Raw genomic sequence first — 27,704 nt, forward strand, 5'->3', positions numbered from 1 at the left:
CCGGAGCCTGTGCTCCGCAACGGGAGAGGCCACAACAGTGAGAGGCCCGCGTACCGCAAAAAAAAAAAAAAGTTTTACAATTCAAATCGATAGAGGGTGTATACTGTGTCGACCCCATCACCAAATACAAGGAACCCACCAGATTCCAGCTGGCATGGGAATGTACATTGTGGGCTTCAAGATATTCAAAATGATAGGGTGGCCAAATGGAGAACTATAGTACTTGTACCTTCTATTTTTTTTTATTTATTTAAACAAAAAACAAATTAAAGAAAAACTCCCAAGGGAAAAAAGTGATAACATACACCTTCAGGCTCTCTCAACTCCCAATCTGAATAAGCCCCTCTAAAAGCCAAGGAAAGAAAAGTATTTCTCCCCTGTATGTCTCGAGGTAACCCAGATGGCATCATTAACTGTTCTCTCAATTGGGCTGATCCACCAATGAGCACCAAGGCTAGCTCCTCCTATCCCCCAGCCCTGCACAATGACTCGCTGGCTTGAAACTTGGTATTTCTGAAGCGCCAGCAAAGGATTTGACCCAATGACCCACATTATATTTTGCCTAAAAGGTAAGGATAGCCTGAGGAGTAGTGCCATGAAACAGCCCCTCAGCAATTGAGGAAGACTTAACTCATGGCTCCTTTAAACATGATGTAGGGAACACATTAACTACTCTGGAGAGCTGATCTTTTGAATTAGGCTGTGAGAGCCATACACTCTTCCCCATGACAAACGGCAGTCATTTCCACAGTTGCGCAAAGGGCACTATCTCTGATGTGATGCTAAAAGAGGAGAATCATGACCAGCACATTTTACAGGGGAACTCCGACAACTGACTATCAATTGAGTAACAGCGCCTATTCCTACTCAGAACATGTATTAATACAACATTCATTTCCAAAACAGATACTTCTATTAATTTCTCTTCCTCAGTTTCATCATCTCTAAGATGGGGATGGTAGAGCTCTGATTTCATAGGTTTTGGGGGAGGAATATGTGCAGTGGATGTGCTCATAAAAAGTGCTTGGCAGTGTGTACATTGCAAGAAGGCAATAAATTTGAGCTATGATTGCTATTATTGTTGTTGTATGTGAAAACATTAGGGACGTTATCAAACCAAAGTAATGCCTGATTGAAAATGAGCAGCTCTGGAAATTAATAATGGCTTCTTTATTTGGAACAGCTGCCAAACCTCAAGTAATATAATATTAGTGAGATAGGTAGATATACATTATCTTTAATCCTTAAAATTCCACAAAGGTATTAAGATCCCAATTTCAAAAACAAGGAAACTGAAACTCAAATATATTAATTTGCCCAAGGTTTTACAGCTAGTCATAATATAATTAGCTAGTTTGTTATTGCTAGTATTAGTTTGCTACAGCTAATATTAGTTTGTAGAGCTAGCTAGTTAACAACTAAACTGTAGTAGTTTGTTTGTAACTGCTATAGCAAACTCCAACAATTCATTGGCTACTCACAAAAGCATATTTCCAGCTCACTAAAATCCAAAATCAGTGTTTCTAATCTGCAGGCATTTCTCTTTCATGTGGAGATTCAGAGATCCAGATTCTTTCCCTTCTGAGCAGCATTACTCCTCATTTATGGCCGAGGTCACTCAGTCACCCGTACAGCAAAGGAGGCTGAGAAATGTAATCTACTTATGTGTCGAGAAAAAAAAAACACACCAGATTTGGTGAGCAGTTAGGAAGTCTCTGCTACAAGCTTTGAAGTCAACAAAACTTGGTTTGAATCCTAGCTCCACAATTGACTAACTATGTGATCAGGAACAAGTTACTTAAACTCTGAGTTTCTTCATTTGTAAAATGAGGATTACAACATCTTCATGTGGTTGGTTATGAGGATAAGTAAGAAAATAACAATAACAAACATCCAACATTCCTTAAGTGCCAGGTCACATCCACATTATCTCTTATAATTTTCACAATCCACCTATAAAGTAGAAAGTATTATTATTACCATCTCTATTTTAGAGACTGAGGTCGTAGTAGATGAGGTACAAAAATCACCAATGATTGTTCATGTCCCCTTGTATCCACATCCTATACAATGTGACTTTGCAGTAACTGTCATCAAAAGACAGATCCCTACCCATGAATGTGGTCCGGGCTTGTGACTCGCTTCAGCCAACAGAATGTGGCAAAAGTGACACTGCCAATTGTCAGCCTAGACTACTAGCTATTTTGGACCCCCTGCAACAACAACAGCAATTAAAACAAAATCTGCCCAAGATCATAAAACTACATAAAAATTAATTTTCAACAAATAAAGGAGTTCTCAGGTAAGCAAAGCCTTAGCTCTGATGTCATTATACTTGTCTCTGATGGAGACCACACACACATGGGCATTTGTGTGTACACAAAAGCAGCAGCATTTATTGAGAATAGCATGAGTCTTGGAGTCAGACATGAATTTAAATACAGTGCCCAGGGTTTACTGGCTGTGTGATCCTTTCTGCATGTCAGGGTCCTTAACTGCAAAATGGATGTGTCTACTTCATGGACATTGTGACTCATCCATCCTTCACCTCTCTGCACATTGGCTGCAGAAACTGCAGGACCAAATTTGTGTTCTATCTCTCACGGATCCATATACATGAGCTTACACCGTGCATTTATTTTTAATAAATTTATTTATTTTTGGCTGCGTTGGGTCTTCGTTGCTGTGCGCGGGCTTTCTCTAGTTGCGGCGTGCGGGGTCTACTCTTCGTGGCGGTGCGCGGGCTTCTCATTGCTGTGGCTTCTCTTGTTGTGGAGCACGGGCTCTAGGTGTGCAGGCTTCAGTGCTTGTGGCTCCCGGGTGAGCGGGGTCTACTCTTCGTTGCGGTGCGCGGGCTTCTCATCGCAGTGGCTTCTCTTGTTGCAGAGCATAGGCTCTAGGTGCACGGGCTTCAGTAGTTGTAGCACATGGGCTCAGTAGTTGTGGCTCGCGGACCCTAGAGCACGGGCTCAGTAGTTGTGGCGCACGGGCTTCGTTGCACCGCGGCATGTGGGATCTCCCCGGACCAGAGCTTGAACCCATGTCCCCTGCATTGGCAGATGGATTCTTAACGACTGCGCCACCAGGGAAGCCCCACCGTGCATTTTGTATAATAACATGTTCTTTGCCTTCACTTAGTTTTTCCTTCATTAATTTTCTTTTCACCCTGATTGCTTCACTTTATGAAAATCTATATTTGTTTTGGCAAGCCCCTTTAAACCCTTTCTGGAAAAGCATAATATTGAACACATAAAGAACAAAATTGAATAATTTATCAATTATTGATAAATAGTGGATCCAGTACAATGTAATATCAAGTCACTAAATAACTAAAAAACCAAACATTTCCTCATCACCTCAATCACATCTATGGAAATATTAAATCCAAAGTGTTTCCATCTAGTTCCACAGAACTCTGTGTGCATCAAGGTACTAAACCAAACTAAATTCTTTCAGTGCTGGTGCTTCTGAACATTACTTAGCCTTACCTCCGAGTTATCACAGTATAAACCCAACAAGGGAAAAATGTTCAAGATTATTTTGCTTCATTGAAAAGAAGGGCATGGGCTTCCCTGGTGGCGCAGCGGTTGCGCGTCCGCCTGCCGATGCAGGGGAACCGGGTTTGCGCCCCGGTCTGGGAGGATCCCACATGCGGAGCGGCTGGGCCCGTGAGCCGTGGCCGCTGAGCCTGCGCGTCCGGAGCCTGTGCTCCGCAACGGGAGAGGCCACAACAGAGGGAGGCCCGCGTACCGCAAAAAAAAAAAAAAAATCAACAAAGATAGAAACAACTTGAATAGCTCATACAATTAACAACCTTGCGCAAAAAAAAAAAAAAAAAAAAAAAAAAAAAAAAAAAAAAAAGAAAAGAAGGGCAAAAGACCCAATTGGCTACATTAGTACACAGCGTATATTGTTTAGAAAAAGAAGTATTTTTTAAACTATGCAAATCTGACCTCAGTGTAAACCAATGTATAAATCTGGGACCATGATCTCTTCATGGGTAAATGCTTACAAACTGACGGGTCTGGAAAACTTCTAATATCCCTATCTACCGAGACTTCCCTGGCAGTCCAGTGGTTAAGACACCACGCTTCCAATGCAGGGGATGCAGGTTCGATCCCTGGTTAGGGAACTAAGATCCCGCATGCCGCACAGTGTGGCAAAAAAAATAAATTAATTAAAAATTTAAAAATCCATACCTACTTATGGTGGGGACCCCATAGGAGACGTTCACAGTCACACACAGTAGCTCAGACCTTCAGAAACATAAAAGAAGGGGACAGCTAGAGCCCCGGCTTTGAATTCCAAGATACTGGATCCTAATCCTGGCTTTGTCACCTATTAACTGTGTAGCTAATGTTACTATAAGATGATTTTTTACATTTTTATAATCCCAAAGGAGACCCTGTAGCGCAGGGATTCTGACGTTTCAAAGACCCAGTTTAGGAGTGTCTTATGCTTCCCTCCTCAACCCCTAGCTTTCTCCTGGAAACTATCCAGGGGACTGGGCCAGAATCCAGGGAAGGGCCCAACCCCAAGTCTGTTTTCCATCACCTTCTCAAGTACTCACTTTCCCCTCCTCCCTTCTCCTCCTCTTCTTACTTCTCACCACTCATCTCTAGTCCCCGCCTTTCACCTCTGTCTTCAAACTATTTCTCTTTCAGTCTCTCCTCTTCCATTTCATGTGTAAGCTAAAAGCACAACATGCAATGAAGAATCAAAAAAGTCCTGAGTGTTTAGGAAAATTGGGCTTGATAATAAGCCAGTGACATCAAGAGCCTGGTAAGTTTCCAGAAGCTGTCTTCAGAATCTCTACAGAAACTACATAGTGGGTAAAGCCTGGGCTTTGAAATCAGACAAATTTACATTCTACTCCCAGCTCTGAGTCTTACAACTAGTGTGTTCTTGGAAAAATCATAAAAGAGACTCCTTTTTCCTTAACTGTTAAAGAGAAATTGAATGAGATAATTCACATAAAGCACTTAGCACAGTTGTCTACATGGCAAGTATGCAGGGAATGTTAGCTATTATTAACCCTGTTATCACCCTCCCCCTATTTCTTGTACTTAGGTTTTCTTTGATGACTAGGATTCAAGATACATTTTTAACCTTTTTTTTCTGTAACAGTATGTGGGGTAAGAAAACTTCCTTCTGTTTTTTATATACATTTATAAGAATTCAGCTTTATTATATGCTATCGTGGGCTAGCCTAGAAACCTAAACACTGAGGGGAGGTGGGGAGGGAGGTTGGATTCCAAGTTGCTAATTCAGCTTGACAAACCAGATCACAGTCTGTTTTCAGGTTTATAAGAGAAGACCTTAGAGTCAGTCCTTGGTGGAAATGGACTCATTAATTCCTTTGAACTATTCCCTGGGTTCCTACCCAGCTCCATGTCACAGGTCTGGAGACAGAATTGGAAGGAGATGCAGAACAAGGGTGGAATCAGAAAGAAGTGGAACTAACTCATCAGGGAGCATCCTAAGAGACATAAGGATCTTGGCCCTTATTGTTAGATGAAGTGAAGAATGGAGTAACCTGATCAAAGACTAAGCAGAAGTTTGTGTAATTGTGTTGAAATAATACACTGAGGCTTTCTCAGTAGACACACTCAGTATGTATTGGCTCCGCAGACCCTCAACAAGTCTCCTGAGCAGTGGACTTGGAAGGGTACATCCTATAGCCAGTATACAGTTCTAGGGCAGCATCTCCAGTGGCCCTTACCAGCTCACCAAATGTATCTGAATTTTCCAAAGCATGAAATTTGATATGAAAACCTATGCTGTCTCTACGCTCTTTTCATCACTCTTCTGTTTCTACTTCCCTCTTGCTGGTAGGCCTAGAACCTGGTATAGTCTAGTAAGTTGGTGAAAAAAATAGAGAAAAAAATCAAGAAGGAAAGAAATGATGAAATTTTTCATTGCTTTTTGTATGGGAGGAAACTATATAAACTTCTATTGGCAAATGCAAACTATCTTTTTTCCCATATAAAAGTGAATTGTCTCCTTCTCATATTTGAATATGTCCTTGGGTAAAGTCATCACAGAGGTCACTGCTAAATCTTTCTTTTGTCTCTCCTCACCTATGTTTTACATCTGAAATGAGATAGATTTCCTATGTAAAGTATGATTGTAGCCCCGAGTAAGTATCACATAAAAAATTATGATGTAGATCATTGACTATATATGTTTATCTTTTGAATAGTATACTGAAACATGTGAACATACTTCCTTTCATGATACAGTGATTCTACAAATTTGAATATGGGCAAAATTTTAATAATTTATGTCAAAGTAAGTGTGATTAGATTGAGTGGAATATTTGTAAAGCTAAAAAAATAATAAAATACGTCAGTTTGGGAACTCATTGACTTACATGCCTTAAACCTGAGTCAGATTTCCCCTGATACTAGTGTTGAAGAAAAAGGATTTTCTCCCTCCCATGCAACCCAATTTATTATATATTTCTGCTTTTTTCCATTTAAGCTTCCTTTGCCATTGTAAGGTAATCAGAAGGAAGTTCCATATTTTGCTATTTCAAGTCGATGTCAGAATCAGAAAAATGATGAGAGTTTGGCCTCCTAGATAATGGTCTTTTCTTCTGCAGTTACATAAACTCAATACTGATTTCCATTTCCTAACACTGCTCTCTTTCCTCTATTTACCATTCATTCATTTGACAAATGTTTACTGTCATGCTGGAGCCACAGTGATCAAGGCAGACACAGTCCTTATATCATTGCAAGTTACAGGGGTAGTCCTGGCTTCAAATGAAGCTTTATCCATGACTTACACAACATCTTTCAGCCCTGCTTTCTCAGGAATGGCTCCATTCTCAAAGAGATTTCTTTTCACAGCTCCAAAAAATGGCCACAGCAGCTACCTCCTTATCCTTTCACTTTCAGTCGAAAAGAGGATCCATTCCCCTATACCTCAAATAAAGAACCTGGAATTGAGTCTTGTTGGTCCCAGTTGGTCTGACTTGGGTCATGGGCCAACTCCCAACCAATCAATGTGATCAGGGATATAGGATATGTGATGGGCTTACAGTAATCACAGCTCACTCTTAGAACTAGTCAGAGCCCATTGCATGATGCCGAGAACCTCACAGCACTTGTAGGAAACAGAGGAAGGTATGAAATGGATGCCGGAAGGAACGAGGTACATTCACTATACTCCCAGTCCTTGCAGAGTTAATACCCTCTGTGGAATGGGCAGGATGATGGGAACTCACCAATTCAGTGTATGCATGAATCATTTCTGATACATGAGGACTAACAAGTGTGTAGTCTTGGGAGTCTTCCCATAGCAACAGGATGCAGGCTGATTGTTCTGTTAAAAACCAACACTAAGCAGCAACCATATGCTCAGAACTGCTGGCCTCTGGCAGTGATCTAGAGGTGAAACATTTCGTGTCCAATTAGCCTACACTTTGATTCATGCAGTGCCTAAGAATTTACCTTCATTTAAGAGTCCAAGGTTTCAGATAAATTTGACAAGAGCTGCTGTAAGTTAAAATGTTTACAAGGATGTTAGTTTCCTCAGTGAATCATGATTTAATTTTCGCATGTGGAGCTGGTTAGAGAAAACTGCAAATAGTTGGCTCCATTCAAATCTCACATTAGTAAAAATATTCCTTCTCCACCTTGTTTACAACCTTAAGTATTGGATTTAATTCTAATCTCACATGTTACATCCCATCGTTAATCTAATGCTCTATGGCAGTGGTTCTTAATCTTAGCCACACAGTGGAAGTACTTGGGGGGCTTTAGAATATGTCTGTGCCTAAGTCTCAGTCCCAGAAATTCTATTATCATTGGACCAGGGTGTGGCCAAGGTTAAGAACCATGGTTCTAAGTAAAATCTTGTTAGGGATGATAATGTATCTCCTAGGAAACCTGCCCAATTTGCACATGCAACTAATTTAGATGCTAGAGCTAATCAGTTAAGAAACAGTTGAAGTTGATTTAGGATTAAATCAAATTCAGAAATAGGGAGAAATGTTACCTAGATCAACAGCAAAGCACCTATCTGTGCCTGCTTTTGCCCCCATCACCATACACACATCTCCACCTCTCTACTGTCACCCCCTGGTCTAAGACACCATCATCTTCCTGGGCCACTGCAACAGGCTCCCAGTTCTCTCTCACCTGCTGTCACAGAGCAGCCAGAGTGAGCTTCTTAAAATATAAATTAGAACACGTCACTTCCTGCCTCAAAAACCTTCAAAGGATTCCCACTGCTTATGCTAAAAAATACGCAAGCTCTGCAAGCCACTGTCTGCTCAGCCCCCTCATTCATTACACGATGGCCACACTGACCCTTCATTTCCTCCACATCTTTCCAATCTCAGGGCCTCTGTGTGTGTTGTTCCCTCTGCTTAGAATGCTCTATACACATACATACGTACACACACGCCTGATCTTTTCCCACTATACACACATTCTTTGCCTTGCTCACTTTACTTATTCCTATAGTCTCAGCTTACATGTCACTTCCTCAAAGAGGTTGTCCCTGACCCCTAATATAAAGTGACTTGCCTGTTTTATATTCTCTTAGTGCCTGATTTTATATCTTCCTAGGATGGGGTTACTTGTACAGTATCTGGCTCCCCCTCTAGACTCTAAGTTCCCTGAAGACCAGGGTGGTTCTGTTTTGCTCACCTATGTATGTCCCAGTACCAAGCATTGCCCCAACCCATAGCAGATGCTCAATAAATATTCAATGTAAATGAAGGGTATTTTATTACACCATTTACTTACACTGAGGGATGTTGTAAAAAATAGCTTCTAAAGGTAAGTGTAGCCATATTTACTCAAGATGATGTTTAGAATCCTGTTCACTACATTATATTGTTATAAGTGCTCTCTTTATGAAGAGCCATAGGAGAAAGTTTTTTAGTTTCAGTCCTAGGAATAGTTATGTTTTTCTTGAGTAACCAGTTGGTGTTTTGCTGCCATATTCCGAAAATCATACTATTCGCATTCTATAATGATTCCATTAATCATTAACCAATTAGGCTTCCCTCTTTGCTTTGACTGATAAGAAGCTCAAAGCCATTTGTAACCCTCCCCAACACCCCCCACCCCCAGCACCAGAATAGACTCTAGTGATATGGATTTTGCATTCTAACCTTGCTACAGTTTAATCTAATCAGTCCTTCATTGTCCCTCAGCTCATTTTTAATTATAATGTATTTGTAGACCATCTTAAATACTCTCTGGAACTAAGCAAGACATAGTAAATAAATTAAATAATGAAAAATAACTTATTCAATGAAAAGAGAAAGAATATCTATGTGATGAGTTGTGTTTCAGGAGTTTCAGTAAATGACACCTCTTTTCCCTGCTTGAGAGAGAGAAAAAGGAGTCAAATAGAAAAAGAGCAGAATGGGTTTAAGCACATAACCCATCACAAACAGTATTGGAAAACAAAGGCTTATGGAGGGAAGGAGGGAGGATGAGAGAGAGAGAGAGAGAGAGAAGAGAAACAGAGCTTTTACATCTGTGTCAGACAGATCTCAAACGGAAAGGGGAAGGGCTGAGCAGTGCCTACCCAGTTACCATTCTCAAATTTACCAGTCAGATCATTCTCTCCACTCCCCAGGGGGCAGTCAGGCCAAGAGTATTAATACTACGTGATGCCTTCACATGGAAACATTAAGCCAAGGGAAAGGATGCCCCCTCTCCCCAAACATTATTGACTTTATAACATTTATTTCAGCTAGTAGATATTTTATAACATAAAGTTACTGTATCAGTTTCCTATTGCTGCTGTAACAAATTACTGAAAGCTTATCATCTTATTATCTTATTTCTGACCTCCAGAAATGTATCTCATTAAACTTACTGGGTTGGTCAAAAAGGTCGTTCGGTTTTTCCTGTAAGATGCTACAAAAACCCAAATGAACTTTTTGGCCAGCCCAATACAATCAAGGCTTCAGCAGAGCTGCATTCCTGCAGGCTACAGGAGAAAATCCATTCCTTGCCTTTTCCAGCCGCTAGAGGTCACCTTCATTTCTTGGCTCAGGGTTCTCTTTGCATGACTCCAACCTCTGCTTCCATCCTGACATCTTCTCTGACTCTTCTGCCTCTCTCTATCCCTTGTAAGGATCCTAGTAATTACATCAAGCCCACCAGGTAATCCAGGATAATCTCCCCAACTCAAAATCCTGAACGTAATCAAATCTGCAAAGTCCCTTTTGCTATATAAGGTAACATATTCACAGATTTGGGGGATTATGAGGTGGGCATCTTTGGGGGACCATTATTCTGCCTACAATTGTTACACTAAATAGATATCTGTGGATGTCCCAAGGTATGAATTTGGGATATGCTTAAAACCATATCAAAGAACTGTCTCCAGTGTCCAGTACCATCCATTCAAACCAGTCCATGTATTCCAACAGTTCAGTCCAAAGACAAGATATAAAATGCTTTTTCACCCTGGAAAAGTAGTTCAGGGATATGCCTAAGCTGATTTTAACCCTAAAAAAAAAAATCATTCCTTCCCAATTAATAGCCCTCTAGCATGCAGCTGTGAAGAAAGAGGCTATTTTGTTATTCCTCCAGCCTGGACTTCACCATTCCCAAACTCTCTCTGCCCTTTCCACCCCCTACTCCTAGCATCTCCTAACCTCCCTTCACTCCTCCACTCCCAGAAGTGCAACAGCGTCATAAAGATGGGATAAGAAGCATCTCTTAAGAACAGGAATGTAAAGGTGAGATAATATTTAACAGAGAAATTAGGAAATTCTCCATAATTGTTCAAGAAGGATTTGCCTGGGTGTTTAGACAATTTTTCTAGCCCTGCTCCTAGCTCTAGGTTATATACATAGTTTATTTCTCTTGACTTTCCTGACTCTTTTACACTTATACTTACTTATAAGCCCGCAAAGGTCAATGCCTCTATAATTCTCAAGGTGAAAGCCCTTTAGAACCCAAGGCAGTATCATGCTAAGGGGCGTTCAACAGATGCATATTTGTTAATAGACGTATGTTTTTCAATAGTGCCATCATTTGCCTGTGAGTGCCAATTCCTAATTCCTTCATGTGCCCAAAATACACTCACCTGAATACTTCAAAAGCACGTAGGTTACAGATAATATTTTTAATCATTTTCTTTCACTGCTGTAGGCTACTGCCCCCTTCTTGCCTATCTCTGCTTTCCTCCAGGCATTTCTAGTTTTAAGCAAGTCAGCGCTTATTGATTTGTAAGGCTATTCACTTCTCACCCTTCTTGAGATCATATACAAAAACAATTAGTTACAAATGCCATACCTCACAGAGAGCCAGAAGACCTGATCCTTGGACAAAATCTGAAAGAGAAAACATTTTGCTGACAGTTGAAGGGTCAGCCAATGTGATGATTTTTTTTTAAACTGTCTGAATTTATCTCAGGAGGTAAGATTAATGTTCATTTACTCTCATTAATTCTATATTTTTTAAAAATCTGTAATGTAGTTAACAGGTGTGCTTTTCTATTTTTCTCTCCTCCTCGTAACTGGGAGTCAGATTTGGGAGCAGAGTCTACAGCTCTAGCACCATCTACCACAGTGCTCCTGGGAAGCATGCAGTTGGAGTGACGATAGAACAAGTCCCTGGCAGAGAGAGATCAGGGTCAAGGGTTTCGGCTGCTCCCCCCAGACTATGAAATTAAGAACTTCAGAGGCTGCCTTATGTCACACAAGCCTGGATCAGGGTTGTCTCAACTGTCAGTGCTGGAGACTAGCCAAACACTCCACTACTGTCTAGCTTGGAGTGTGTCCAAGCCATGGGTTCAATAGCTTTCCTTGTTTCCTAGAATTGGTGAGTTTCAATTCAACAATTGCCTCTGTTAGCCACACCAGAAAGTATCACCAGGACCTCCTGCTGTGATTTCCTGAGTGCTAGGAAAGCTACAGTCTCACATAAACTCCCCTCCTGCATACCAGACGCTCCTGAGGTCCTATTAGAGATTTTTCAGCCTGAGGCCATCCTCTCTAAAGCATACACCCTCTTGTTGGGGGTGGGGCAGATTTGAAGCTATCCATTTATTCAACAAATACCCATTTATTGAACATGCATTATTTTTTTAATTAATTTTTAGTGGAGTATAGTTGCTTTACAATGTTGTGTGAGTTCCTGCTGTACAGCAAAGTGAATCAGCTATACGTATACATATATCCTGTCTTTTTTGGATTTCCCTTCCCATTTAGGTCACCACAGAGCATCGAGTAGAGTTCCCTGTGCTATACAATAGGTTCTCATTAGTTATCTATTTTATACATAGTAGTGTATATATGTCAATCCCAATCTCCCAATTCATCCCCCCACCTGCTTTCCCCCCTTGGTGTCCATAAATTTGTTCTCTACATCTGTGTCTCTATTTCTGCTTTGCAAATAAGATCATCTGTATCATTTTTCTAGACTCCACATATAAGTGATATTATAGGATATTTGTTTTTCTATTTCTGACTTATTTCACTCTGTGCGATGGTCTCTAGGTCCATCCACGTCTCTGCAAACGCCGCAATCAAGACACTATGCTGGGTCCTAGAAGTTTGTCTTTGCCTGTAAGGAGTTCACAGTCTACTCAGTTATTAAGTGTTTGGAGAACCTCAGTGTGTTGGGGAGAGGGGTGGGGGAGAAAAGAGGATACATTTTGATAAAGAAGAGGAAAGAAGGATACCAATTCCTAGGCCAGGGAGGAGGAAGTGGGGTGAGGGGAGCTCACCCAGAGAAGACAAATTTGTCTGATTTCACCAGCTGCCCGTTAAGCCGTGTCCACACAGGCCCTACAGTGGACAGACAGCGATAGTAGCTACTTCCGCAGGTCCAGAAACACACTTGTGTAAATTAGGTCACAGAACTTCAAACAGACACTCAGAAATCCCCACATAGAAGAAAGCACATTGGTTTGGTTTGGTTTGGTTTTTGGGAGTATAATTGCTCTACAATGTTGTGTTAGTTTCTGCTGTGCAATGAAGTGAATCGGCTATATGTATACATGGATCCCCTCCCTCTTAGACCTCCCTCCCACCCGCCGCATCTCACCCATCTAGGTCATCACAGAGCACTGAGCTGAGCTCCCTGTTTTTTATTATACTCCAAGCTTCTGAGTATCATCTACTGAAATATTGAAATAAACGACTGAGAAAATCAGCCCATTTCATGGTCCCATTTGCCCCCATTGTTTGCCTCCCTCCCTTTCTTCATGCTCTCACATTTTGAGGTCAATTTCCCCTCAGTGATGATCCAGGGGAGTGAGACAAAATTTTCCAAGCCTGGAGATTACTTGTTTCTAATTCCATCTTTTTACGGTCCTCTTTTTTGGCTGCAGTCCCTTCCATGCCTCAAATCCCCACCGAGGAAACTGGCAGCCCGGTCAGGAGGCTTCCCCCATGGCAGACACTTTGGGCTCTTTGCAGAACCGATAAGGTGACTAGGCCCCACCCCCTTAATTTCTGAAGCCCAGTGAGGGGGCAGGTGAGAGTGAATACTCCAGCTACGGACCAGATCCAGCTTCCTTTATGCATTGCCTTTGTGGGGTACACTTGCATGCATACACACACACACACACACACACACACACACACCATATTTAAGGGAAGAATAAGAGCCTTGTCACTTGAAGTGAGGCCTGCAGAGCAGTAGCAAGGGCACCAGACACACACACACACACACACACACACACACACCATATTTAAGGGAAGAATAAGAGCCTTGTCACTTGAAGTGAGGCCTGCAGAGCAGTAGCAAGGGCACCAGCTAGGAGCTTATTAGAAATGCAAATTCTCAGGCCTCACCAGACCGACTGAATCAGAATCTGCACATTAACAAGAGCCATCATTACCAGCCAACCCCACCTCCCCATCCTTCACCGAACATCCTCGTGATTCACATGCACTTCTTGATGACAGCAGGGGATAAAAACAGCTCCTGCTCTTCTCTCTCCCCATCTCACACTCAGATGAAGGGCCACCTGCTCCATGTGCTATCTTTTCTATCTCCATTTTGGAGCTATATTTCTTGGAGCCTGAAGAAGAAGCTCTTGCCTTGACTTCACCAAGGATGCCTCCTATATCATTAATAGAGGGATGCTTTGGGCCATTGGTGACCAAGCCATTTGCAGATCAGCACCTTTATTTATCAACCTCATGCTTCTATAGCTCACGCCCTGTGTCCCTCACCTGCCACACTATACACCAACTGGCACTAGTATCAGTTCTCACCTAACAAGCTCTGTCACGAAAAATATCCTTTTATTTATTATCCACTTGTTGAATCATTATGGTAGGCCAAATATTATGCTATACACTTGTCCTCTAGCTGAGAGCTTGTAGGTCAGACTGTACATTCCTAATGTAGAGCCCTTGTATTAGTCAGCGTTCTCCAGAGAAACGGAACAAATAGGACGTGAATATATGGAGAAAAAGATTTATCATAAGGGATTGGCTCAGGTGGGTACAGAGACTGGGAGTTCCATATCTGCAGTGTGGACCAGTAGGCTTAAGACCCAGGAGAGCCAGTGGTACAGATGGAGTCCAAAGGCACTCTGTTGGAGAATTCCCTATGACTCAGGAGAGGGTGGGTCTTTTCATTCTACTCAGGCCTTCAAATGATTAGATGAGGCCCACCCACATTATGGAGGACAATCTGCTTTACTGATTAAAATGTTAATCTTATCCAAAAACAACCCCCACACAGAATAATATTTGACCAAATATCTAAGCATTCCATGGTCCAGCCAAGTTGACACATAAAATCAGTCATCACAGCCCTTATTACAAATTCATAATGGGAGGAGAGGAGAGGCACAAGCATCACAAGGTAGGGACAGCAGAGCCGCAGCAAAGGTAATAGACATGAGTTGGTGTGGCCTTCCTGACCATGCCAACACTTTGGTCTTCTGCAACATCCTTGGTCTACCTTTGTCCCATTATCAGTGCCATCATGGAAGACAGGACTCAGTAACATGTCATTCCATCCAGAAAAGAACAGGCCAGACAGAAGTGACAAGAGTTTCTTTATCAGCCCTCTCCCCACCCAGTCCTAGGCACCCCTGACATCTAACCACTCAAGAACTGAGCCCAGGCCCATATGCCCTTCCTGACACAGCCAGCTCAAATCAGGAGTTTAATAATCCTTCAGAACAGGTGTGGGTTTTCCCAGTGGAGAGTCATAGGTCAAGACCGAGGGAAGGACAGAGAAGCCACAAGTCAGAGAGCTCTCTGGGTGACCAGGTCAGTTTAGGGCAACCCTGGAGATATCCGAGCTAGGACCAAAACGCCTAGGTATCTAGACTGAACCAGCTCCTGGACCTGCGCTGGGGTGGGATCCACAACGGGCTTCTGAAGACTGATGCCAACCCCCCTTCCCAAGTCCTCTTTCCTTCCTCTCCATCTTACTTCTCACTCCCACCCCCATTTTTGTCCCCAGCAAATTTGTCTTCTTTTTCTCCTCTTTGATATGGTAATTTCTCTGTAGTTAGTGGCAAAGCCTCCCCAGCTCCACTGCCCTACCAGGTCCTGCACGCCTAACTTCACATTCTCTAGACCACAGTGCTAGTGGCCTGTGGTGTTCACACCCCTCCACACATGCAGTCCTGATCCTGTGTCCACACAGTTTCCACGGGCACAACCTCCTTTTGCTTCTGACCAGTTAGTGATGAATGACTCAGGAGGACCATCATCTTCTCTCTATCCACTCTCTACCCTTGAGCCTTTCACCTTGTGGTCTAGCAGAGTCTGCAGTTCCATCTACCTATGGTGTCCTTGACAATGTGGTTATTTAAACTGCTGAGTGTCTGTGGGTTCCAGGAGAAAGACATGGTGCTACTATCCTAAGGGTCTGGCAAACAACCCCTTGACTTATAAAACAAATACCTGAATTATAAACGTGTCAGGGACACAAGAACAGATATTATAAGTGTTTATTATCCTTCCTTTCCCCCTTTTGCTGAAGAGAGAAAGTGCCTTTGGCTACTCAGATTTCCTCTCCTCCAAAGCCCAAAGGAGAGCGCCAATCAAGCCTTGGCTTTCTTGTGTGGCAGAAAGAGACCAAGATATTTATGGAAGGTGTGCTGGTGATGAATGGAGAGAATGGGCGTAACTTCAAGACTGTGGTAGGCTGAGAAAAATACTGAGAAAAAGATGATTTTAAGAGGCAGTGCTATGGTTTATAATTTGAATCCCCCTTTGGTATCTCTATCTTTCACTTAAGGTTAGAATGGTTTATGAGGACTTTGGGCTGTTAGTGTTGTGTGTCCTTGAATGTGAAACCACATGAGACCATATACCACATGGCTCCCCACTTATTTGTTACATTTTTTAAATACTTGAAAATGCACAGAAACTCTACTAAATTAATGGTACCTCACCTAAAATCTGACAGAAAAGCAAAAACATGAATAAGAATTCAAAGCCTCACATTGCTAATCCACTGACCCAGTTGACCTCAGGTGCCAAGCATTTCATGAAGCCTCTTTCTAGCTTTGGGTGACAATGCACACCACAGGTTCTGATGGTAGCTGACATTTGGGGCATCCCTTTACTGGCTATGAACGTCTCCTTAATGGGACTGACTAGCCATGAACTTTACATTGCTAACAAGCATCCCCAAAATTATACTTTTCTTTTTAGATGGTTTGAAGAAAAACAATTGGGGAAAAACATGTAAACAAGGACATAAAAGTGGTAGATGTTACCCTATGCAAATTCTGAGAAAATATTTATAAAGTTATACAAGACGGTCTCTTAGATATTCATTGCAGAAAAGAGCCAAGAACTGTTTTATCTCAAATTGTCACACATCCTCCTTTGATCATAATTAACCAGCAACTATTAATATTTCTTGACAGTTCTTAAGAACTAGAAAATAAATATGCTACCTACAAAGAACCCTATATTAGACTAAGATAAATGAAATAAATAAAGGGAGAAAACCACAAATACATAAAATTCTAGGATCCTGAATAACAAAGAGGCAAATGAATAAATATAATCCAGGACAACAACTATACACGAAAGTAGAAAACAGAGAAAAATCACTTAATATTCTCCAAATAATCTTGTAATACTTTGGAAAATAAGTTATTGAGAGCAGAAACACACGCTCTAAATATTCACTTGACTAGTTTATTTCACTCTGCCTAGACACTGTTCTATATTTAGAACCAATTTACTGCTGTTGACTTTACAGCTCATATATTTCTTTTGGTTTGCAACAAATACATTTGGCTGATTCCAACATCCTCAAATGCACAGTATTTTCTTGGTACCTATGAAATGCAGTTATAGGTAGAGCATTAGTGGTTCATCATAATTCTCTGAAAAAGATGAGTTGCTCTGCAAAACACAGTTCATAAACCTCCACTGCAGTAGACCTATTCATCACATGTTCCTCCTCATAAAAATATAAGCTTGGTCCTACAACTTAAAGTAAATCTGGATAAGCCTAAGACAAAATTAGAGAGTGAACCAAGAAGAAATGGTAGAACTTCCGTGATGGGAGACAATTTAGATGACATTGACTCCAATCTACATATAACAGTAATAAGAACAACAAAATAAACACAATTTTTAAGCACCCAAATATCTTTTTATTTTCTGATTTACATGTTCATGGTAACCAAGTATGGAAAAAATAAAAAGTGTTTCCTATAAATATTTTTACCTATTCAATATAGAATTTTATCTCCTACTCCCTAGACATTATATCTTAAATATTTTACCTCAGTGTTCTTTCAAAGTTGCCATTGAAAGGTTGTTCCATAACTGATAAGGGCCAATCCCTAACTGCTGAACATTTAGGTTGTTTCCAACTGTTACTATTATAAACTTTTTGGTGATGTATAGTCTTATACGTGTATATTCTTGAGCACTTGTATGATTTTGCCTGAGGATACATTGCAGAAACAGGATTGCCGAGTCAGAGGGAGACCCCTGGTTAGACTTTTGATCTATACTGCCAAACGACTTGACAGAAAACTTGAATCAATTTACATATCCTCCAGCAGCATATACATGCCACCTCTTTATGTATTCACCAGCCTTGGGTGTCATTCTCTTCATCTTTGCCAATTTGACAAGCCAAAGATTGCATCTTGTTTAATTTGATTTTTTTCACTCTAATATTCATTGGCCCTTTATTTACTTGTAAATTTTCTATACTCTTTATATATTTTCTTTTGTTTTAATTATTATTCTTGTTAATCAGAAAGCACCCTTATGCATAAAAGATAATAACCTTCTTGACCATTTTTCACAATATATGTGATTTTAGTCAATATATCAATCATTTTCTTTACGGTTTTCTTCATTTGCTTTTATATTTTCAGAGTTTTTTTTTTATTTCCAAACAGTAACCAACTATCTAAATGCCATATATTGACTACTTCATCTTTCCCCATTGCCACTTATCATATACTAAATCCTTACATATGTAGCATAGGTTCAGTGGCTGAGATTCCTGTTCTGGAACATTGATTCTTGTGCTGATGCTATACTGCTTTAATAACTTTATAATACATGTTAACATATATTAGCACAATTATCCTGTCATTCTTTTTAAATTATTAGCTATTCTCCCCAACTAAATTTTGAATATAATTGCTATAATCACTCTGTCATGTTCCCAATTCAAAAATTCTATTGGAATTACTATAAACATATTAAATTGAGAAGATCTAACATCTTTATGATACAGAGCTTCCCACCCTAGACCATGAGCTGTTTCCCCATTTTTCTTCTTTTATGTTTCTCAGCAAGTAATGGGAAGACCTTTTTTTCATAAAGGTCTTCCCATTACTAGACACTTTATAGTTTTTGTTGTCCTTGTGAAAAGGATATTTTCCATCATATTTTCTAAGTAGTTACAGCTGGTACCTGATAGAATTTTTATGAGCCTAATAATTCATTGAATACTCTTCAAGGAACACACTATTCCACTTTTATCATCACCTAGGTGTTTGAATTTCCTTAGTGACTATTTCTAGACAAGGAGGGGAAAGGACTGCTGCTACACACAGACCATCTTGTGCCTGTATTGTGTGTCAGATAGGATCAAAAAGATAATATCTGTGTAGCATTTTATAAATTTTAACTTTTTTTTCCCTTATATTACCTCATCTGTTATTCACAAAACCATCTAAAGTGGACAGGATGTTCTAGAGTAATCGAGCTTATTATTCTTATCATCTTAAAGATGAGAAAACTGAAATTCAGATCTGAATCACTCACTTAGAGAGTCTGATAAAAATGCAGACTTCTGGGCCGCACCCCAGACCTACTTCCTTGGAATCTAGGGGTGGGATGTGAAACCAGGGACTCTGTGTTTTTTAAACTAGCTTCCCCAACCTAAATGCCCATCAACAGACGAATGGATAAAGAAGTTGTGGTACATACGTACAATGGAATATTACTCAGCCATAAAAAGGAACGAAGTTGGGTCATTTGTAGAGACGTGGATGGATCTAGAGACTGCCATACAGAGTGAAGTAAGTCAGAAAGAGAAAAACAAATATCGTATATTAACACATATATATGGAACCTAGAAAAATGGACCAGATATGGACACCAAAGGGGGAAAGTGGCAGGGGCGTGGGGGTGGTGGTGGGATGAATTGGGCGATTGGGATTGACATGTATACACTGATGTGTATAAAATGGATAACTAATAAGAACCTGCTGTATAAAAAAATAAATAAAATTCTAAAATTGAAAAAAAGAAAAAAACAACCTAGCTTCCCCTGGTGACTGCCATGAAACGTCGATTTCACCAAGTCAAGGTCAAGGCTGAAAATAAAAGTTTCTGCCTCTAAATTAGGTATTTATTCCACCATACCTCAATGGCAGCTTAATTATTATGAGTTTCTAGCAATGTATGAATGTCACTGAAGGAGCTGGCTTTTTTTTTTTTTAAGTATCTCTTTATACAGAGGATCATGCAAAAAGCACACCGTGGTTTGCAGACCACACACCTCAATGTGCAGGCTTCACTTATAATTCAGTTCACTGCTTCCCAAAGTCCTAATCAAAAGACAGCTCCCCTGTACTCTGTAGTTCATGCCAGGGAGCCTGGCTACTATGGTTTATATGGCCACAGTGAACCTCAGGACACCTTGCCAGTGGTCCTGCCCCACTGATGGAGTCTGGCAGCCCAATAGCTGGTGAAAGTTGCCTGGAAAATTGGCAGAGTACCCCAAACACTGATCCCACCCAGGGGAGCCACATTTCCATGGCATCCCCTCGTAAAAGGTAGGCCAGCTTTAGTTTAGGACACCATAGCTGATGAACTCATCCTACCACTACTACTACCATCCAGAAAAGCTCATAGTGACCCTTTGGGAAAGGCCAAAGACTCATCTGGAGAAAATATATGCCTCAGAGAAAACCTCCGCTTTAGTTGGAATTTAATTCACTTTTCAGTCACTCAACCAATATTTATGGAGCCACATGCCAGGCCCGTGCTAGATCTTGGTACATGAAGATAAATAGCACACAGCACTTTAAGGCCCAATGGGCAAGTCAGCATGGAAAGACACTTAAGGTAGTTGGAGGACATCAAGGAGGCATTACAAAAGTGAGTTTTCCAGATTATGGAAGTTTTCCAGGCTGACAGGTGTGGGGAAAGCATTCCAGAATTTCTTTTCCAGATTCCCGGAGGGAACAACTTAAGCAAAGGCATTGTGAGTATAACAGATTGCAAGAAGTTTGGATTGTAGGAGGGTAAAAATAGGAGAGATCTGGACAGGTAAACCAGAGGCCAGATTACAAGGACATTGTACACTCTTGGAAAGTATTTGAATTTTATCTGGGAGATGATTGGGGGCCACAGCTACATTAAGCCTGAGAAATGAATGAGCCTGGAGAAATGAATGTTGATTAGGAGACTTTTGCAATTGACAAGGTTGGGGGTTGCCTGAGGACAGTTACACAGATGGTAAAGAGGAGTCCGAGTATCTAGAGATACTTGGCAGGTAGAATTGGCAGGATGTAGAGACCAAATGAATGTTGAGGAAGAAAGGGGGAGGCCAAGGAAGACTCTAAAATCCCAGGATGTGAATGTCATGGAATCGTGGCTCTGTCTTTGGTTTGGCCTCATCCTTAGCCAGTTCCAAAGGTCCTGGAACTGCACAGGCTCCTCCCCTTCCTCTTGCCTTTCACCCCCCTTCCTTCTCCTCCTCCCCCTCCTCCCTCATCAAACAAGTACTGACAAGGGTAGACCTTTCCTGAACACCCACCCCATACCCAACTTCATTCCAGCAAGGTCTGTTCCCAAAAGTATTGTTAAGAAGCCATTTGCTCACTGATGTCACCTTATATTTGTGTTAGCTTTCTTGTACACAATTATTATATTCATGATCTTCTTTTCTCCTCAAACTTCCAGTAAGAACTGAGAACGCAGGGAAGATGTAACTTGCTCAAGATCCCAGAGTTTGTTCATAGTGAGTTCAGGCCTCCAGCCAGTTCTTCTGCCCTAAAATCTGGGGCGGTTACACTACAGACTAAAACAACTACAAACTAAATCCCCTGTCACAATAAGCATACCTAAAGGAGAAAAGAAACATGACCAGGGATGGAGATGCATGGCAGAGGTACGTTACCCTGTTCAAAAGGAACTCTTGTTACTGTAGGACGAATATACACACCTAACGAAAGAAAACCCTCAGCTCAGTGTCCTAATGGATTCTCAGGGAGACTGTTTGGTTTTCCCCTCAGTCTTTGTTCTATGGAAACAGGACCTCACACCAGTACATCAAATAAGAGACCTGCCTGAACAACTTTTATTTCACACACACACACACACACACACACACACACACACTGCTGCTTAGGAAACAAGAGGCATTCTCTGCAAAGAAAGGAAATGAACTGGCTGAGCAGGGCCAATGTAGATGCATGAGGTTTTCAAGCCGCCTTAACAGGAACACGTAAGCTGGAAGGATGAAACCCCACCAGGAAGGAATTCACCACCTTTCCTATTTATGAAAGTGTATTATCTATTTCTCGTTTCATTCTGTTTTCTAGCTTATTTTAATTTGAGGGAAATGTCATCCCAGATGCCTCTGAGTTGCTTCCTTATAAAATGAACATGCACATTTGTGAGGCTTAACCCACGTCACAACACACACAAGCAGCTCCTAAGAGCGGACCCTGGTGCTAGGTGAGTCACAGTCCCAGATGGATCTTCTAGAAAGGAGGAGGAGCAGGGGACGAAGGTCAGTTCAGAGAGGGCAAAGGTCAGCGAACACTGCTGAAGATATTCAGTCAGCAAGCATGACAAGGGTCAGAATTGAGATTTTTCATTTAAACTCTCCTTTTTTTTACAGCACCCCAGACATAGACAAACTGTAGTGATGATTACCCCTAACTTTGGAACAGCTAGTAAAGAGTTTTTATACCCCTTTAGGGTACAGACAATGTGTTTATCTTCCAGGTGAGGGAGAATCCTACTGACCTACCCAACATCTCACCAAAGGAGTAGATAGCTAAGTATGGACTTGAATTCGGACGTGAAGAAAAATTATCTGGAACTTGGATATAAGGCCGAGAACATGCAACTGTCCGGGCTAAGGCAGTGTTCAACACCCTTCCCCCGAGGCTTAGTAATCTAGGGTAAATTACCTTTGTCTGATTCTGCTATTAACTGAAAGTTTAGATCCTCTGAAGTTACATGTTAACTTGTAAATCTTGTTGGGTCAAGATGCAAATAATTCCTGTTTAGTAGAAAGGAGAACACCAAAGGTTATCTTTTCCATTGGACAACAACCAGTTTTCCATTGAACTTAGCCATCTTATTCTAACATTTTGCTTTTGAAGTACCTATAAATGCCCAGTTCTTCAAAATGCTCTTTGAACAAGATTTATCATCTTACTGATTCTCTCATTAACGAGTTAATAAATCTTTGACATAACATCATTCTATATTTGCATGGGGCCATGTTTTTAACTTAATTAAAATTGTATTTCTTGCTATGTCTATAAATCTAGTGTTTCTTCCTCCAAAATAGTGCCTAAGATGGTACTAAAGGTAATACTAGTACCTTTAGTAGCATCCTAGTACTTTAGGATGAGACATAGTCAGGTATGCCTCATCCTACCTGCCAAATACAGTACATTTGACATGAGTGATGCAGTCAGCTGGCTATGTGCTGGGAACGGCGGGGCACTGGGAGGCTTCCTCTTAACTGACCTGGCATTTCCGCCATGCCGGTTCTCAGGATCCATCAGATATTCATCACATCGGCTCCAAAAGATTGCTCTTGGCGGATGAGATGACCAGTCCACCACCCAACAAGGCAGGGGCTGTGAACCAGGTTCCTAGTGCTGCTGATGGGCTGGACGGATGGTCTGAGCTGGCTTACAGGGAATGACCAACACTTCCTCATCCAGGTTTGCAAATGACATGCAGTTTCATGAGGTGACTGAAATGCTGAGAGGAGGTGGTGGGGAGAGGGGGCAGGCTCACGTCCTGCGGGACACTTTCTCTCTGGGTGAAAGCAACTGACCCTCAGGAGAACAAACCCGAGACTTCTACTTCATTAGCACCTCACTCCAACTCATAAAATTAACCATCCAATCTGCACCAAGAACAAACACAAGGAAGCCAAGAGCTTAATGGATTTGGAGAGGAAGGCCTTCAGTTTACATACTTAACAAGCCACTGACAACTTTTCATGCTTTATTGAGAGAACCATCTGAGCCATTAGCAGGTCATTTGACCCACTCTCTTTAAAACCTCTCTGAGCTCAAAAAAAACACTCTAACAGCTCTAAGAATAGAAGGTGATCTGGGATTTTAGCCTGACCACTGTCTGCCAGGCAGGTTTGCTGGCTGCAGGTACTTCCCAGCAGTTAGCGTCTGGCCAGGATGCTTCAAGCTGAAGCTCTGCACATTTCGAAGGACCTCCTTCTGCCCGAGTTGCCCCTGGGGCTTCATTTCTGTTCTGTAGATTCAGCAATTACTACGTATGCCAAGAATTGTGTTGTGTGCAGTGTGGGGTATGGGGTATGGAGATTCTGTCCTCGAGGGCCTACCTGTCCAGCCAGAGACACAAGACATTGATCTAAATAGCTACCATTCAGGGTAGAAAGTGACCGGTAATTCACAAATATTATAAATTTGTTGTGCCATTTCACGTGCACTGGGTGTACAGGGGAGAGCAATACAGACTGTCCCTGGTCTTAGAAGAGGTTCAATAAGCATTTGTTGAAGGAGGGGAAATAACAACTTCTCAGCACCTACTACGGGCCAGGCTGTGTGCCAGGCATTTTCTCATTTAACATCCTCCTCACAAGCATTCTCTTTGATGGGTGATGTTCTCCCCATTTTTAACAAATAGGGAAAGGGGGGTTCAGAGGTGTTAGGTGACTTTCCCAAGGTCATTCAGACAGCGAATAGCAAAGATAGGATTCAAACGCACAACCATCTGACTTAAAAGATCCCACTCTCTCAACATCTCTACATTTCCTATGATCATTTTGAGAGCATACCTTCCTTCTATGCTGATCTGACTAATTCATTTCCAAACTGAGGAGCCTCATAGAGCCCAGGTTGGCAAGCGATAAGGCATCCATTGCTAGTCCAAGATAAGGACTCACAAAGCCATTTGCATATTCCACAATGTGTGAGTAATGCTTGGATCTGTCTCTGGCTGTCTGACCCTTGATGTTCTCAGTCATCAACTGTGTGATCCACTTATCTTCCTTCTGATAAAATGGGAGAATCAAAGGGCAGAGAAGAGAGAATACAAGTGATTTCCAGAGATGGGGGCACGAGGGCACTGCACTGTTCCCTCAGGATTCCTCCAGCAGGGCTGGTCCAACAGCGTAGGCAGCAAAGCTGAAAGCTGACCTGGCTTCCACCCCAAAAACCTCATCCTCCCTCCTCTCACTATGCTGCCTTAACGCAGGTAAATTATTTTAGTTCCTTCTCTTTTGAAGAATTCAGGACTTTCATAGTTTAACAAAGAATAAAGGCTGTACTAGTGAGTCGGGTGGGCCTGAGCCTACATGCCCCATCTCCCCCAGTGCACCCTGGGTAATTCTTGGCCATCCTCGGGACACAGCTCAGGCATGTCCTCCAGAAAGCCTTCTCTGACCATACTCCAGCAGCGCACGTGTGCACGTGCAGTGGTGCCCCTTCTGCAAGCTCCCACACCCAATCCACACTGCCGCCAGCAGGGTGCTCACCGCACCGCCTTGTACCCTCCTCTCCACGCTCCGTGAGAGGATGAGTTGTATGTGGCCTTTATGCTCCCAACACTGAGGGCAGTCCCAGAACCCAATAAACTCTTGAGGAGGGGAAGCACAGAGGGAAGGAAAGGCTGGGCTCAGACTCTCAGCCCGAGGGCCACCTTTCCCGGGCTGGCACTCGCCTCAGGCCTGGAACAGTTCTCTGCAGTCAGAGCTGCCAAGGGAGAAAAGGGTGAGGCCTGAGGCAAAGCAGGCTGGAAGGAGTGTTTGTTCTCTAAGAAAACTCAAACAAGAGCTTCAGGGCTCCAGTGACAAAGGTCAGAGCCATCACTTTGGAAATTCTGCAGTGCCCAGTAAGGCCATGAGGATGAGTCAGCTTCTAGTACTCACTCCACAGATGGCCCTGGGCCTCTAAGTCAGGGGACCATCCAAGGGGGTCTCCAGAACAGCTGCCCCTAACCTGTAAGTACTGGGCTCACTAGAGGCAGGAAATTCCATGTTGTAATGGTTGGCTTTCTTCCCTTCATTCCTGATCCATGTCTAGGTGGTGAATTAGCCATTAAAGAAACCATTTAGGCAGATTTTAGGAACATCTGACTGGGCTCCAAGCGTGCAGGAAGAGGAAAATATAACAGGACGAAGAGATCGGGGCTGCGCCATCTCACCTTCATTTCCACTGCTAGCCTGGCTTATGAAAGGAAGTAAAAATGTTTAGACACCCCTCTTCCGTGTTGTCACTAGCGTTGGATGGAGCTGGGTTCACCCCTTAAAAACACACATGTAAAAGCTCATCTGTGCAGCTGCTGCCATGTTATCAAGCTGAACACACGTTGATCTGAGTAGATTAGAAAACTTGTTCCCAGTGTCTGGGAAGGCAGTGCTTTTAAACAAGTGCTTTTCAAAGAAAGAGCCATTAAGAAGCACTTTGCATACATGTAGGCCCTGAACCTGAAAACAAATAAAAGTCAGATCAGTACCAAAGCAGCAACCAACCCCGAGCAGCAGACTAGAGAATTCGGCTGGCATATTTTAGAGATATGGTTATAAAAGGTTGCTATTCCATTTATCTTTCGTTTCCTGCACAGCTAATGGTAGGAGAAATCAAAAATCATTTTTATGTTGGACTTGCACATTTGTATTGAAATATAGTTGACTCACAGTAATGTGTTACTTTTAGGGGTACAGTATAGTAATTCAGTTATTTTTTCTGATTATATTTCATTATAGGCTATAAGATAGTGAATGTAAATCCCTGCATTTGTACATCTTTTAATCAACTAGGAAAAATCACATTCTCCTTCATATTTTACTTTCTTTTTCCAAAAAGAGATTAAATTTTTGTGGAAATTTAAATCTGCTCTTTCCATTCACCAAGAGAATCATATTACTCTTGCCTTCGATTTGTTCGATCTCAGCTTAGTTTCAAGTTGAGACTTTATTTCATTTCCAGCCATGTAAAGAGCAGCTGGTATCCCTCTATTACTTCTCACTTTTGGACATCATTGCTTGGCAAGGCAATAAGCCTGCGGAGTAAATCAAACTCTCTACTTTTCACTCTATATATGCCCTTCAGGTATGTGAGATGAAACCCATATACAACACCTTCTTCTGCAACTAAGGTTCAAACTGTAATGAATCAGTTGAGCTAAAGCACAGAGATATTTAATAAAAACACTTTTTGAAATAAATGTTAAGCCCTTCGCATTTCATTATTAGCTTTGCCTTATAGACTATAACATAGGCAGGTGGGTTAATATCCTTTGTTTTCAGGGTCTTTTAACATTTTGATGACAAATAAAAGCCGAGAGATTTCTAACAGAAAGGTTGCTTACACGAGTCTATATCCCGAAAGGTGGCTCAAACCAAATGAAAGAAGAAAATAAACTAACCAAGAAAGAGTCCAGCATCCTTTTCCTTCAGGAGCTTGATATTACAGGGCCTAATCAGGATCAATGAACAGCCTGCAGAATGCCCTAGTGGCACCAATAGTATTCACCTCGGTTAAGAAATTTGGACTTGGCTCAGCCCATCTGCTCTCACTGCAGCCCAAGGTTGCCTTTCATTTGGCAAGCATGCTGTCAACTTGGTTTAGAATATACACGGGTGAGGCATATGCTTGTCCTTGCTGCCCAAGGAGATGCTGGCACAGAGAAACGTGAAGACTCCTGATTGAAGCTTGCATTTACAGACTCTCCTCTTTTCTCTTCTCCCCTAGTTACTGTGACAGTGGGAGGCAAGCAACACTTGCTCGGACTTTATGACACCGCAGGACAGGTACATTTTTCTTACCTTGATTCATTAAGAGTTTGTCGGGGGGAGGCGGGAAGAATGATCCATTTGGCTAGGCATATGGGGACTAACGGTACAGATAGTACCTCCTCTGATCACTTGGGGCAAATTTATTGTCTACCTAAATGATAACCAAAATATTCTGAATATCTTAAAAATATTTTTAATTACAGAAAACTAAATCATTGCAGGATTCAAGGTGTTGATAGGCAAATAACCATTCTTTTTTTTTTTTTTTTTTTT

At 41.7% G+C, this 27,704-nt stretch overlaps 1 protein-coding gene across 1 annotated transcript in view; it reads left to right on the forward strand.

Moving 5' to 3' along the window:
* RHOJ (ras homolog family member J) overlaps positions 1 to 27,704 on the forward strand; it is an 80,864-nt gene that overhangs the window by 33,648 nt on the left and 19,512 nt on the right. The window contains exon 2 of the mRNA XM_007118923.4: positions 27,388 to 27,446. Coding sequence (XP_007118985.1) covers positions 27,388 to 27,446 — 59 coding nt within the window. The remainder of the gene's footprint in view (positions 1 to 27,387; positions 27,447 to 27,704) is intronic.

This window comes from Physeter macrocephalus, chromosome 11, assembly GCF_002837175.3.
Source record: "Physeter macrocephalus isolate SW-GA chromosome 11, ASM283717v5, whole genome shotgun sequence".
Taxonomy (NCBI): domain Eukaryota; kingdom Metazoa; phylum Chordata; class Mammalia; order Artiodactyla; family Physeteridae; genus Physeter; species Physeter macrocephalus.